Below are 15449 nucleotides of genomic sequence, written 5' to 3'. Positions count from 1 at the left end.
CCATATTATATGCTCAAATTGTCAATGATTTATTTAAATGTTAAAAAATAGATTAAGTTTTATGTTATAAAATGCATCCTTCATGCTTTTCCGATCGTTAAAATATCGGCTTGTTACATAATTGCTAATAATAAGTAAACACCCCACATAAAAGATCACTATAGAAGTTCTTCTTCTAATAACTTTCGGGATAACACTATTACCAACATACAGGGTAATGAACAATTCACATTTTGAATCGAAATGCTATTTTATATGCTCAAGGAATGGAAAAATTATGAGTGTATTGCGTTTTTTCGCTGTATAGAAAACATTTTATGTTGTAATATAATTTTGTTTTTTACAAGTTTTACGACCGTCCTAATGGAAATAAAAAAAAACCCTACCCTCTCACACACTAACCTTGTCGCTTTGTTTTTTTTCTCAAATTAACTTTAAACTAAATTTTACGCAATTGTGACGCTATCGGAAGTAATCAGTGATTGTGTTAATTATGTTCCAAGTTAAAGCATCGAAAATCACTAATTACAGTTGCGTTCAATTAAACGTGCACGACGCTAGATGATCGTTTTTGCACAGCTAACCATTTAATGGTACAGTGCAGTAGGAGAATTTAAGCTACAGGAAAAAACCAATCCCCCACCTTTCGATAGGAGACAACTGGACTAGTTCTCGTCTACCATTACCCTATTCGGTGCCTGTGATGCGAAGATATTTCTCTAGACTCTATTTACTCTAGACTGTGAATTACGTTAGTGTTGGTGTTGATTTGGGCAAAAGTTAGACAAATTTAGCATCAGCATCATGCAAGTTCGTCGCGCGCGGATTTGAAACAAGTGGACACACAGGTCACCGACCGGCCCATATCATAAATTGCCGTCGAGACGACGATAGACGACAAGACGATTCATTGAACTGCCGAAAACCCATTGTTCATTCCTTTTTTCGCTTTGTTCCCTCCCGGTACAACTGCAAGCATATCAAAAGGTGGGAAATAGTTTCCCTGCCCCACCATCTTCTTCGCACCAAAACCTGCTGTGTGGATGATTTAAGATCTCCAATGCATGGAGGTGTCTGATGAAACCGACAGCCAACCAAACGTCCCGTTATTTTCAACACCCCAAAATCCGTCTATAGATGAAGAATGTTGCACTTTTGTGACTTGCAGAACATGCGCACACTGGCGCAAATGCGCATCGACTTTATCAAGAGGGTATCGAATCCCTGGAAATGGATGAGCAGGAATGGGGAAGGGGCGTTGCGCTGGCGCTTCGATTGGAAAGGCTTTGAACTGCATCAATGCCATTTTGATTGAATTCAATCAAAACTTTCGCGTTCTCCTGCCACCACACAGGGCATCAGCAGAAGCAGCACCCACAGTCGATCGGCGAGATTCCTTTTTGTTTCGCTTTGCCGTGGTCTTTGTGTATGGGACGGTATGTCATATCGTCCATACGGCACGGCTACCCTAACGCGGTGTCATAATTGATGTACCCAGCACACATACTTGCCTTCTCCACGAGGGGTTTCGTTCTTTCATTCACGCTTCTGCCCATACTCCACCAAATGTGGACATCCAATAAGCATGCCAACCCGCTACTGATCGATGTCATCTTCTTTTGTGTGAATTTCCAAAATGGTAGAACGAGAGATGTGAAGAGTTTGTGAAAGCGAGCTGGTGGATTTATAATTCAAAACCACACAAACACATGCACACGGGCACAGAACATACACGATCACGCACCGACACATACGCACACGGGGATATTGTACACACAATTAAAACATTTATTTCTCCCTCAAAACACCACTATAAACGCTATAAAAAAACAGGCAAAACAAGGCAAGTCTTGATGTCCCTCCCAATTATACCCCGAAACAGCCACCAACATCTCCCGAACCGAAGAAGAACAAAACCCCCATTTCAGCAAGTGCCGCTCAGTCAGACGGGGAAGAGTTTGACGAAGGGTGTCACCGCAAGTGCCTCGTTGGCGATGTACTCTATTCGCTTAGCCAACTGCATCCGAAGGTCCTTCCCGATCAAGCGCATAAATTTGGCGGGTGCAACTGACCTGTTCTGATCAGTTAGGTGACGATCGTTGTCTAGATGTTCACTGAGGACGTAGCTTCCCATCGCGATGTGGTTGATGCCAATCTGTAGCCGTAAGTGCTTGCTAGACGCTCCGTTCGCATCCGACATGCTGTACAGAGTACCTTTAGCCACAAAGTTCACCAAGGTGTTGCCTGTTCCAAAAGAGTGATCTGGCGGTGATTAGGTTTATCACAAAAACACCCTCAAGATGTAAAGGAGATACTTACGGATGGACAGAGTAAGAATTGAGTTCTCCGTCACTGGATGCTCTTGGAATGTTTTCGTAGAGAACATGCCCAACATTTCCAGGGCCGGCATCAGTGCCGTCACGTTGAATTCTAGCTTTTCCATATTCGTGCTAGAATATTTTGGAAAAGAATAGAGCACACAGTTAGTGTGTTATGTTTGTATCACCACCTCACACACATCTCCCACGCACTAACACAAACACACACCTCACATCCTGGATGAATGCATTCTTCAGCCCCACGAGATATCGGTTCACGTACACGGCCTTCACCTGCTTTTCCTGGAAGATGGTCATGTTGGGCAGATATAGTGGATCGAACGGTGTGATCGAATGTTTCGGTGAGATCTTCCCGCTGGACATGAAGTTGACAAACTGCTGGACCGCCGTGCTGACACACTCCCGCAACTCGGGCGCATTACGCTGACACCCTTCCCAACCACCGCCATCTCCAATTCCTGCTCCTGCACAACAGCAGTGCGAGATCTAAGATTAGCTTCACCGATAGACCAGCGATCATTGGGACGATCGCAAGCGTATGTATGCTTTTCACTACTTACTCATTGGTGCACCAGTGACGCCATCTGATCGGAGGGAAACGGTCGCCGTCAGTAGAAGTAGCGTACAGATGTACTCGACTGCAGACACCATGATGACAGTATGTAGCTGGGCTTTGCTGGGCGTCGTTCGAATGCGATACGCGAGATCTTGACTGGGAGAGATCGAGGACTGCGCACTACCGCACGCCACGATCGATCGAGCACAAGTGTCACTGTCGTTGCGACGCTAAAATTTGTTGCGAAAAATTATCATCCTCAACCTCCCATCGTCGGTCCCATTGGCAGTCCCTGCTTCCCACAAGTTCCCCCACACAAACACACACACACGCACACATTTATGCTCCAGTTTTTTTTCTGATCGGCTTCCGTGGGCTGTGTCATCGTGATCGTGCGACAGCGCGCAAACACACAACCACGACCATGACAGTTCCCAGCATCCCAAGCAGGAAAGCCGGCAACAGCAGGCAAAAACTCCTAAACGAAAACAAACGAAACATTCGATCAATTGAAATTCGCGCTGATTTAATTAACTTGTGTTTGACAAATGGCGCCTGCGGTAACCATGCAGCAGCATCACACTGCTGTCACGGTCGCCGTGATACGAGCAGAAGAGAAAGAACGGTTTCGTGTGACGGCGCAGTAAGCCCGAACCTTCTGTGACATACCCGTGTGTGCCCAATTGGGCCACGTAATGGACCCTCATTGCAAACTACACTTGACACTGCGACAACCGGTCAAGTATGAACCCAGTGGATGCAGTGGCGTTCGATCGTCGATCTTCCGTTTAATGCAATCAGTTCACACCAATCGAGGACACGAGCAGTTTTTGGGCGCTTCTTTTTGTTTTGGCAACCAACCGTAGGGCTATAAACGCACGTTCCGAAGCAGCCAACAGGTTTACAATCAAAATTCATTGAGAGAATTTGGCTCAATGAAGCCACAGCCGTTGGAAGTGTTGTGTCGGTAAGGGATCGCACAAGATGGATCGGAGCAGTGGAGTGGAGTAGATCGCGCGTGCGTTTCACCCACATTGTCCCAGGTCATGGATGGTGGAAGGCGCGTCTGAAAGAGAACGCGAATGTTGCGGTGCGTAAGCAGGTTGTGTGCAAGTGATCGTGTAAAGTGCGTAAGGGATGTGCGCAATCTAGGTGTAGCTGATATTGAAACGTATATGAGGTAGAATTTGTCTCCTCCGCAAAATTCTGCTAACTCAATGTAGGTTGGAATTAAAAGACATACATTTATTAAAAAACTTCTCAGGAATCATTCTCCATTTCAAGAAAAAGCATCTTTGCTTGCAGCTTCACGAACTCTTATGCAAGCTCGTCTAAAGTCCTATAAATATTGCACGCAATGTTGTACAAAAGTCATTCTCCGTTGCTCATCCAATAGTTCAGCTCAACATCTCAACTCGTTCCTTTGTTATTAAATTCGTTTATTATAAAACAATATTTGTCACCACCGCAACTAGTACTGGCAGCGGCACAAACCCTACACATAACTACTAAGCGTATGTACAAAACAACGATATCGTCTAGCTTATCACAGGTGCTCGGTGCGCCTTCGCTAGTACACGGTAGGGAAGAACCGTTCAAACGGTGCCAACCGTAAGATCTCGTTTAGCAAACTTTGAAACCGTTGCTGCAGACTGTGCATCAGATCTCGTTCGACCACGGGTAGTATGTCACGGCCGCGTATCTGCTCAAACTGGTCGCTAAATTGACTGTAGTTACCGCTCATCGTGAACCATCGGAAACCGACCGTATGGTCCCCTATCTGCTGACTCCAGTCGGTGACGTTTACTTTCAGAAATACCCGACCATCACTGTCGTAGTTGTAGCCTTTCAGCTGTAGCTGTATTGAGGAGTTTCCTGATAGAAGAGATGGAATTTGCGTGAGGTTCTGCAATTGAGTGTCCTCAGAATCCATGCAAACTTACGTATCGAGTAGGTCATCTGGGACCATTCGGCGATTTCGGGACGCGTGAGGAGCCTTGCATGGTACGTGCCTCTCGTGTCGATGGCTGAGATGTGAAACTTAAAGTAGAACTCTAGTCGTGTTATATCCGATCTGCAAAAAAAGAGAATGTCGTGTGTGGTAAAAGATGTCCTGCTTCATCTTGCAAGTAGAACCCGTCCTCTACCTAACGTCGGTGATGTACATGTTCCGGAAGCCGGTCGTTTGTCGCCTGGTAAACGTAGACACTACATCGTCATTTTCGATTAGCGTCGCATCGGGCAGTGTGAGCGGATCCAGCGAAGACACGGTCGTCCGATCATTGATCGTCCCACTGTACATATAGCTGATGTAGTACTGGATCGCTCGCTCCATACATTTGTTCAGTGTGGGACTGTTACGAGAACATCCGGTCGCTTCGTATCCTATTCCTGTGCCACCAACAAAGGAAAAAAAAAGAAGGAAAACATGAAACGATTGTCAGCAAATACAGGGTTTTTCTATTCAGTTTAGACTAGCCGCATACTTTTTCCTGCTGTGAGCATTTGATTTTTGACGCGGGTAGGCAAACAAACAGGCTGCTTGCTAAAAATCAAGAGCGCCGAGTAGGAAAAAGTATGCGGCTAGTCTAAACTGAATAGAAAAACCCTGTAAACAAAAAAACTCCACCAGAAGCAGTTCAGAATTTTTGCTGACTCCACTGGAAACGCTACCGCAAGCGTTATATTTTTGGAACCGTGCAGTCACTTCACCCATAAATCATGCCACCTAACGGATCCCAACCGCCACCTTTGCACGACCATGGTGTTAGCTTTATGAAACTGTAAATCTTCACCCGTTTTTTTTTTTGCTGTGCTTTTGGACCATTTCTCTGCCGTGGATCCGCTAATTGAATTAGTTGAGCTGGAAGAAACTTAGCCTGAAGTTCTGGCCGGAGTCGTAGCAAACAGATGCCGATTTCTATGGTCGCATTACAACGACCAGACTCAATTAATCGTTCACTTCAATTAACCTTGAGCGAATGGTGTGGATGGTCCTTCGCTTGATTACGATACCGCACGTAGGAAGATGTTGTGTTTTGTACTTAAGATGACATCCAAATGAATGGTTCTAACAGCTCATTTTAAGGTGGTTTTTCTTGGTTATTACTTGGCACAGTTACTTACGAAGCAACAGTTATTACACTATTATTACTAGGGTAATTGAAACATATCTGCGCTGCAATAAGGCTGCTGATCACAACACAAGAACCTAATGCGTTAATGTCGCGCGTGTCGTCTTCCATCTTCTTATCGGTCGGCGCCGGAAGTTATACGTCAGTTGTTTTCTTTTTTGCGCTCACTCCTCCATAGCCTCATCGGCTAATGGTTGCACGATAAGAACAACAAAACCACACTGGATATGTTTATATTTAACTTCTCGACACTAATCATGCCATTCTTGCGCAGCAGAACGTTGTTGGCAGAATTCTGAAAAGGTCACCAAGATGAAAGCCGTAACGAGGAGTAATGATACTTCCGTAACCAGTATCGACACCAGCACCGGACGACAGCAACCTTCTTAAGGTATTGTCTCTTTCTCCGCACCATCATCTCATTTCTTCGACCTTTCGCTTACAGCTTCTCGTTCTCACACGCGAAGGATCGTTCAAATATATTGCAGTTGTAAATGGACGGCCTTCACCCGAACAGGTTGACCCTTCCGAAGACACATCGTTGGGAGTGGTTTCGGCATCATCGGAAATTGCCAACGTGCCTGTTCTTTTTTTTATTGTGAATTCATCTCGCATCGCAACACTTTAACAGAAAAGAACCACCGTCGGAGAATTCCGAAGTGGCCATAAATCCACGTGTGTCTACGGTGCCGTTTCATAGGAGTGCGCGTACTGTCGCGATGAGATCTTAAGCGCACTCGTGGCAGGAGATTCAGGAAGTACGACGAACAACGTCACCCAAGGTCAAGGTGCCGTCGGTGCGAACTTGTTTAGTGATTAAATTAACACCGCAAGCGTGGAACCACACGAGCCCGCACTCGTCCACACACGCGTACCACACACGCCGGATAAGTAGGGTCATAACCCTTTCCGCACTATGCGAAACACAGCTGTCCCTTTGTTTTGTCTGGTTCTGCTAAAACTGTGGTGCCAATCTGTGCGTTCTGTGCGGTTGTTCGATCACTTGAGTAGACAGCGACAGGACACTTACTGTTAAATCCTGCACCAGACACCGGAACTCCAACGGTTACGATCAGTAGTAACGCCAACGGGAGGACCCAACGACCGTCATCCATTGCTTGTATGATGTTCTTGCCGGCAGAGGAGATCCTTGAATGTCTGCTTATCACTGTATCTTCGCTATCGTCTATTGTCGGTGTCGGTTCTAACCGCTAACGAGACTACTGGAGCGTACCGCCAACTGTACCAACCCACAAGGGAAAGAGAACTAACTGCCATTTCAACTCGGAACACGGAGCGAGTGAGAGTTTGTGTTGTTGTTAGTTTGCTTTCCTACGTTTTGGGTTCCTTCCCGCCCTTTCTTCCACCCACTCTGGCCTCTCTGGCTCGGTTGCGATATAATGTTTTCGCTTCACTATCCACCCCGATACCCTTACCCTGTTTAACCACACTATGCTGGGCTGGAGGGTTTGGAAAATAGCTTCACCCTCCCTTACGAAAAAGAGAGAGAGAGAAATTGAGAAGAATGTTACAATACATTCCAAACATACGCAAAAATGGTTGTTAGAAGAGCGAGAAAGAGAGAAAGCGATTCTTTATACGAGATCGCTACGGCGGAGAGAGAAAGAACAATTTGATCACTCGATCAACTGATCCCCACACCCTTCGATCCCTTCGCTTTCCCAACCCTCTCCATCCTACAAAATGGAGAGGGAATGTGGGTGGGTATATTTGTTAGATGGTGATGTTTCTTTTGCTTTCGCACTATTTTCTTTTCGAATTCGCACGCGAAAGATGCTGCTATAATCAGAAAAACTCTCTTTATTTTTCTCTCCCTGACCCTCCCGTTTCTCATCACATGTATATTCGAAACATGAACAAATTCCAACGAACCCCTTCTGGGGCACTGGGAAACATGAGTCAGACAGACAAAAACTTGCTGATAAGCACGGAACCGGCAAATTCTTCTCCACGCCTTCACACGATACCCTGCAATTCCCTTCCCTCTCGATCACCACCACCACCACATACCCTGCAATCTTTGTCGACGACGACGCGTGGGGCAAATTAAAATTGATGTGCAAATTGTTACGATGACACCCTCGCTGACCGTAGCGGCGAGGGTTGAAGCGTGCCGCACGAAGACTTTCATTTCCTGACCACTCTGGGACGGTGTGCCGTGTTCGAGTTCGGACGGTTCACCATGGAACAGTTAAGCTCGAGACAATGCCGAAAGGCCATAGACGGACGATCTAGTACCATTACCGTTTGTTTCCTTGGAATGACTTTTGACTTTTTGTTCGTGTTAGCGAATGCAACGGTTGCAATGCATGCAGGGTGAAGTGGCAAAAAGAAAATAAAAAAAAATTTGGAATGCCATAGCAAAATAGGAAGGGTGCAGTACTAGCGGGGGAAATCTTATCAGCGTGGAGGGATTGATGCAGTTGCAATTGGAGAACTTTTTGTGAGTTCGGAGAAAGCGTCAACTTCTAGGAAGATAACGCTGGATGTATCATGTGCTGACAACTCTGGCACGTGACATAACCTGAACAAATAAAGTATGAATCATTTGATTTATTGCGTTTCGCAGGTTTTCTGGTACTTATCTTGACCCTAATCTTTATGACTAACGAATAATGTTGTCGCATATTGAGTGATAATTATGATATTCAAGATAATTTATAATTCACCAGTATAAAATATTGTACCAGTCTAAAAGTCATTAAGATACCAAATATTGTTCTCGAGATCCTGTCCCTATTGTCATCTATAGATAAGACCAGGGACCTCCAAACATTTTGGAACAAAGCGGACCGCTTTGAGTGGAATAGCCACAGCTGAGGGTCAATCTCTGGATCTCTCGGGAGGGCCGTAGTATGGAGACCCCTGGATTAGACGACCCTTGTTACGGTTAACCTCTTTGCTACAAGACTAGGTTTCTTGACGGATGGACCACTACCTGTAAAATATTACCTCTTTCAAGAAGATTTCAATTGTAAAACATGATTCTTTAAACTCTTCATAAACCACTGTAAAATTCTTAAATAGTAATAAAATCGATATATCGATTGGAAGGAAGCAGGCTAGAAGAAAGTCATAAGTTATCATTAAATAAAATAATTGGCTGTTAATTTTATGCAGATATGTTAATCCAATCGCACTTGAGTGACGTACAGAGCAATGTGTAAAAGTGTGGACAAGCCACAATCTTGTCAAAGGCCAACAGCAACAGCACAATACTCTCCTCACCAATGACGCAGGTTCGCGCATGATTCATATCGTCTTTATGTTCTAACCCAATTGGGCCTCGCTACCGTACAGTACATCGTAAGGGTAATCGGGTTACACGTACAACTGCTCTCCCTGCACGAGTGAGAAATTCTCATGCCTCAACAACGCACCCATAACGAATCGAGCGTATAATGAAAGCGGATAAGTGAGCATTATTATGATGTGTGGCTGTGCACGGGTTGTTTAATTTTTTTTTGCACTTTGCTTTTGTTGCTCACCGATTACCCGGATCAATACAATGAATGCCGACCTGCGATTGAGTGGCGCTAAGTGGTCTCAGCATCCCTTTTCGGTGGCCCAGTATGGGTGCATAGTGGTATTGCGTCTTGAAAAATTTTTCTCGATCATTCGAAGATGGCGCCATTGATGAATTGAAGCTCATTACTACGTCATCACATTGGACTGCAGAAGATTATGCGGAAGTTCCGAGTGTTTCATGAGCGATCAGATGACATGTTGGGATGATGGGAAGATTGCTTGTCTTCTGTCTGGTAAGTTATTTTCGGACGTTAACTTGATTGCAGGAACGTTGACATGATCACCAGTAACAGTTACTTCCGCTTCCGAGTGCCGTTGCACTCGATGAAGCGCATTTCCACGGTACTAAGTTTATTGTAAAACAACCATATTATTCCCCCCGGTTGGAGTACCGCTCAAGGTACTGGACATGCTGCTACAGAGCTACAAAGGTACATCACTAAGGTTACTCGAACGAATGCGCACCGCGCATCAGTTTGTCATCTCTTGGAGTTGACAGATGAAACGACCCGTGCACACCCTAAATCACAGATCATCACTCACTCACGGCTGTCAGCAAAGCCGAACCTCGCTTACGCCGGGAAGATCTCATCGAAGGCAGCCTGCTGCATGATCTCGTTTGCCGTTGACTTAAAGGTGTCCGAAAGGCTGCGCTCCAGCCCGGGTGTCAGCTCGTCCAGGAAGAGTCTTGAGTTTTCATTGATGAACTGGTTGCCGGCTTGGCTGAGGACCGGATCACCACGGAACAGGTCCTTCATGTCGAACCGACCCTTCTCGATCTCGATGCGCACCAGTAGCTTCTTCACGCGAATATACTCTTTACCATCCTTGGTGTACTTTTCGCACAACAGCTTCACACGCGCGTGGTTGTTTTCTGTAATTGAAGTGTGTATATGATTAGCAGGAAATGAATTAGCAGGGGTAGAAGAGGCATGCATAAGCCTTGTTAACATACCAATAACTCCGGTAAGATCACCAACGCCGGCAATGTTCAGCAATAGCAGCTTGATCTTAAGGTCATACTTTCCCTTGAAAGACAGCTTCGGCAGGAAGATGTTGAAGTCGAAGATTAGCTTTTCGATGTTTACCCTGAAAGAAGAGATGGTAAGATAGCACCCGGTCAGCTGTTAGCAGCAATGTCATCTCATGTCCGTCCGACCAATTGACTCCACTTACTTCAAGTTGTCGATCTTGAACTTGCTCGGCCCGGACACGAGCAGTTCACTGAAGGTGGCCTTAAACTCTGCCCCCCGGTCCATGTTGACGGTGGATAGGGCGAGCGGTTCCAGTGGGGGAATTCGGAACTCATCGGAAATTTTGCCCGTCGCCAGCCGTGGTCGCAGATCGTTGACGGACTCGGTGATACAACGGTTCAGGTCGGGATCGTTCCTCGAGCATACTTTAATGGAGGAGGCTAATGGGGAGTGAAGTAAGGGACGTGTACATTAGTTGCAATGTATTGTAAGGGAGCACAAGCACAGGGTGCTGCTACTTTAACAACTTCAAACGTCGAATCATCAATGTCAAGCATCAATGACGATCCTTCTAAGGTCTCGGTCGAAAAGGTGGTACGCATCTGCCGGGAATACTAAATAGGTGACTTTGCTAGAAGGTTCTGTCGGTGTGACGGTAAGTTTTGAAACGCAGGTGACATAAGCGTGTGTGTGCGTGCTTCGAAAATCAACAACCACCGTCGGACACATCTTGGATGGGTAGTCTTTCCGAAACTCTACTCATAGACACCTTAATCGTAGACACGCGTGCCTCACCGACAAGGCTACGAGGATGGATGAAATTATTGTGTCTATTTGTGGGTAACCTTCACCAGGCAGTTCCCGATAAGAGACCCATTTATCCGGAATCACACTGTTCACGTTTGTTAATCGGTCAACAATTAGACGCCCTTTGTCCATGCTCCGTTAGTGTCTAGTGGTGACGTTAATTAATCAGCTGACGTTTACTACAACGGGTAGTAAACTGGTCGTAACCGACAACTACTACTGCCTAGGTCACATGTCCTCACAATCGTTTCACTGGTGGCCTAACACATTACGCCACGGTTTAATAACGGTCTGCAAGTTCGTTTCAGGTTGTTTACATCGCACGAGGATACAGAACAATCTCGTGGGATGTTAGGATTCCGTTACCAGACATCGGGTATGATTATCGCGAACTAGTTTTGTATACGATTACTCAAAATCATACAAACACGACCTTTCAACCTCTGCCGTTGGGAGATTACAGTGCACACTCAGTGTCAACCATTAATTCGATAAAGTTCCCGTGGGGTTTCGAGGTCGAATGTCACGTTTTAGGGAAGATATGCGCGTGCAGCCACTTAAAGTCGATATAATCCCACCTCACATTTAAGGACCCTGGAGCAGTGGGCTGCGATTTGTAAATAGTAGTACAAGTGGAAGTCAGGTTTTTCCTACCGGAGCAGGGCAACCATATCATTGTGGAATTATTAGTTTGATTGCGCATTCATGTTCACGTGCGTACTGTTGGGGTGATGCTAGAAATGCATGCTCATAACCGTTAATATGAGCGGTCTCTATCAAAATAGCAATTACGTTTGATATTTCAATTTTAAAGAGATCTTGACATCGTTGTAAGGACACTGTGCTGATGGTTTATCCTTATCTTGATACGGTATTAGGATTTTTTTCTTTATCACAATTTTATCAATTTTAATCACAGTTATCGTTGGGTCTCTTCGTGAGTCCTAACTTAGTCTATTTCGGTTCGTTTTGAAGTGACCTATTCAGGAGATCAGCCTATATCCTTGATTGATTCTTAATATTTCTTTAGTAATATTTAGAGATTTTAGTAATTGGAAAGAGATGTAGTATTCTTTCTTCTTGCTCATCGCTCTGAATTTCTAATAAATGATATTGTATAGAAATTAATGTTTCGCCTATGGTAGCTTAAAATTAGTTACTTTCAGGTGTTTATACCGGTCTTGATGCACTTCGTCTAAGTGAGCACTTTGAGGTAACAATATTTTATTACTCTTACACTCCTATCTTGAAATCGTTAAAATTTTAATTAAGCCATTATATTTTTTCTAACAATAACAATTATAACTAATCGTCTCGCAAAGATGATGCAAAACATCTCCAACTAACCAACACTCACACCCATTCTCACCAAAACCGATACGATCGTTATTCTAGCAAATTCGCTTCTCCTCCTTGCGATCGTATCGTCCGCAATCACTAAATTAAAATGCATTCTCATTCCTTTTTCAGCTCCCTCTAGACACTAATGCAACCCATCTCAATTCAATACACTCATATTTGTGTGTGTGTAAGAGTACTTTTTCGGAATTGAAGTTTCACATTCCCAACCCAGGGGCAGAGCAGCAATGTCGGATGGAAAGAAATTAAGGGTGGAAATATTTCCGCTCCAATACCACGGATTTAACGGAACCGGAGATCGTGGGAAAAGGAATTGAAATAACTGGGAAGAGACTGATAAAGAAAATGAAACTTTTTTCCCCCTTTCCCATCGGGAGTCGGGTGCTCATCGGAAAGATAATGACATTAATTACAGCTACTAGAGCCCGATTACGTGTTATGGTAACAGAATTGGAATTGTTACCATAATACGGCAACAAATGGTTACATAACTATTCCCTTTGTACACTTACGGACAGCGGCAAAGGTTCCCGCGATGCAAATGAGCGCCGTTAGACCGATCCACACCATTTTCGCCATTTGCAGCATATCTCCAGACACGTCTTGGATGGAATAATTTCACTTTCTTTTACTCACTCGGATAAACTCACGTACGCCCACTTCACAAACTTCCTGGCTGCGACTGACCGTGACCGTGAACTTGCGGCGTACCAGCAAAGCTTTCGTTGCGTCGAACGGTTTCGATTCCGATTCCTTGCTCTTTCTTTTTCGCACGATTGGAAAGAACGGAAACCACACTCTCACTTTTCTTCAATGACTTGCAGTACCTTTGGTGCCGAAAAAAAACAATAAACACTCCGCCGGTTGCAGAAGAACGAGAGAGTGGGCTTGGCTGCGAAATCGAACGCACAACGAACGCTACTATCGCCGATGATCGACTGGTGGCCGCCTTTTATAGATGACGTTCAGCATACGCGACGCGGTTCGTATACGCAAAACTCACACACTCGCGTACGATCGACGGAGACACACACGGCCCAGGGGTGAGCCTGTGTTCCGGGCTGCCTGCCTCCTTGTGGTTCGGGGTAGGTAGGTCAACAAGTGGTTAAACCTCACAAACGGGGCAGTTCCGGGGCGCAAAACGATATGCAAACAAAACAAACAAAACGATCTCTACCCAACCATACAAACTAAAAGGTGATCTTCAATCCGTTCCAGAAGCGAGCTGCATTAGTTTTCTCGTTTTCGGGATGAAATATCGTTATTGCTTAAAGTTGTCTGCAACTCCTGGTGGCTTAAAGCATGGGCGACATCGATGATGCCATTGTCTAAATCTGCGAAAAGAAGTCTTGTTTTGGCAGAGTCACCCTGCTGTTTCGGCGACAAAGTAGTGTTTTCGTTCGGTTGTTTGCTATTTTTAAAGCAGCGTCTTGGAGCTAAGCAAACTCACCAGACGGCGAATGTGTGCAGGGTGTGTGGAGGGTTGGAAGTATTGGAAAAATAAACATAATGTGCTTGACCGGACAGGAGCAATGTCGTGAAGGAATGTGATTGAATCACCTTTGAAATACGGTAAATTCTTTGGGACAATTAAACGAATGTCTAAACGGTACCAAAATGGGATTTATCCAACTTTGTAGGATTTTTCCAACATGAAAACCCATTTAGAAAGACAGAGCAGATCTAACTACTACCAGCCAGAGCTGTATACTTTCACATCGACAGCTCGATAACGGTTTTTCCATCTGTTTACATTGCTAAGAACACTGCTCTGTACGGGTTTTGTGTACAGATCGTGTGATTGTCACAAATGGATTTTTTTATACACCTGGAGTAAAATTTGGAAGGAAACAAACATTGTAAAGATTAGCGAACAAATAAATACGTTAAGATCAGCTTGTGAAAAATAATACATGAAAATGATTCCTTCCATCAAAATTTCTATGTATCTCTGATACACGACGGAGGGACAGAGATTGGGGAAGACCCCAACGCAGAATGCAACCACTTTCAAGGTCATTCGGCAAATCATGAAAACATGAGAACGTAGGGATTGTTCAATTATTACGTATCGCAAAAATTGTGACGTAACGCTGGAAGCATCACGTCTATTAAAAATAAATAATTTTGAAATAAACATTTACAAAAAGATTTCCAAAATATAAAAATCATGGGCGATCCCTGGTCAGAACAGTTAGGAAAATATTTAGCTTTGACATTCGAGACGATATCCTTTACTATTGGTCAAATGGGTTGAAAAAGATGAAGAATTATTTCTCCTTCATCGGATATACTCATACTATCGATTTCAGGATGTTTTTAACAGAAGATCCAGAAGAAGATCATACTTTATCTTTTATCCTACTTACGCAACATTATCGACCATTACAATTAAGAATTTTAGAAGTATCATGCTAGCGATCACTTTTCTGCATTTGATAATAGCTTGAGAGTGATCCTCAATAGTACAAGATTTTCAACCATTGGTAAATTCTATGCTATGTTAAGAAACAGCAATATAAAATTCTAGAAGAAACGATGAGAAATAATATTGTTGACTATTTAATACAAAATCGTAAGAAACAAAAATTTGGAAAATTGTTACAAAATTATTGGAAAGGATTACAAATTTCAAAATAAAAATGTTGTTCTTCATTCTAGTATTGCTGTACCATAGTGCCTTAGCAAAGACGTAAACCAATTCAATTTGTATTTGTATTGCATACATTCA

At 44.2% G+C, this 15449-nt stretch overlaps 3 protein-coding genes across 3 annotated transcripts; all 3 read right to left on the bottom strand.

The window, feature by feature from the left end:
• Positions 1-1767: 1767 nt before the first annotated feature.
• On the bottom strand, positions 1768-3117 carry LOC125763565 (uncharacterized). The gene is made up of 4 exons (XM_049426877.1): positions 2900-3117; positions 2548-2803; positions 2320-2450; positions 1768-2244 (listed from the first exon to the last, which is right to left on the bottom strand). The coding sequence occupies exons 1-4, from the start codon at positions 2988-2990 to the stop codon at positions 1943-1945; spliced, it is 780 nt and encodes a 259-aa protein (XP_049282834.1). The 5' UTR covers positions 2991-3117; the 3' UTR covers positions 1768-1942.
• Positions 3118-4313: 1196 nt separating this feature from the next.
• LOC125763570 (uncharacterized) lies at positions 4314-7323 on the bottom strand. The gene is made up of 4 exons (XM_049426883.1): positions 7060-7323; positions 5043-5286; positions 4839-4969; positions 4314-4770 (listed from the first exon to the last, which is right to left on the bottom strand). Exons 1-4 carry the CDS (start codon positions 7142-7144, stop codon positions 4466-4468), a joined length of 765 nt encoding a protein of 254 aa, XP_049282840.1. The 5' UTR covers positions 7145-7323; the 3' UTR covers positions 4314-4465.
• Positions 7324-9871: 2548 nt separating this feature from the next.
• On the bottom strand, positions 9872-13651 carry LOC125763574 (protein takeout-like). The gene is made up of 4 exons (XM_049426886.1): positions 13231-13651; positions 10755-10992; positions 10534-10667; positions 9872-10452 (listed from the first exon to the last, which is right to left on the bottom strand). The coding sequence occupies exons 1-4, from the start codon at positions 13304-13306 to the stop codon at positions 10151-10153; spliced, it is 750 nt and encodes a 249-aa protein (XP_049282843.1). The 5' UTR covers positions 13307-13651; the 3' UTR covers positions 9872-10150.
• Between the last annotated feature and the right edge of the window lie 1798 nt (positions 13652-15449).

This window comes from Anopheles funestus, chromosome 2RL, assembly GCF_943734845.2.
Source record: "Anopheles funestus chromosome 2RL, idAnoFuneDA-416_04, whole genome shotgun sequence".
Taxonomy (NCBI): domain Eukaryota; kingdom Metazoa; phylum Arthropoda; class Insecta; order Diptera; family Culicidae; genus Anopheles; species Anopheles funestus.
This window is presented reverse-complemented; position numbering and strand designations above follow the sequence as displayed.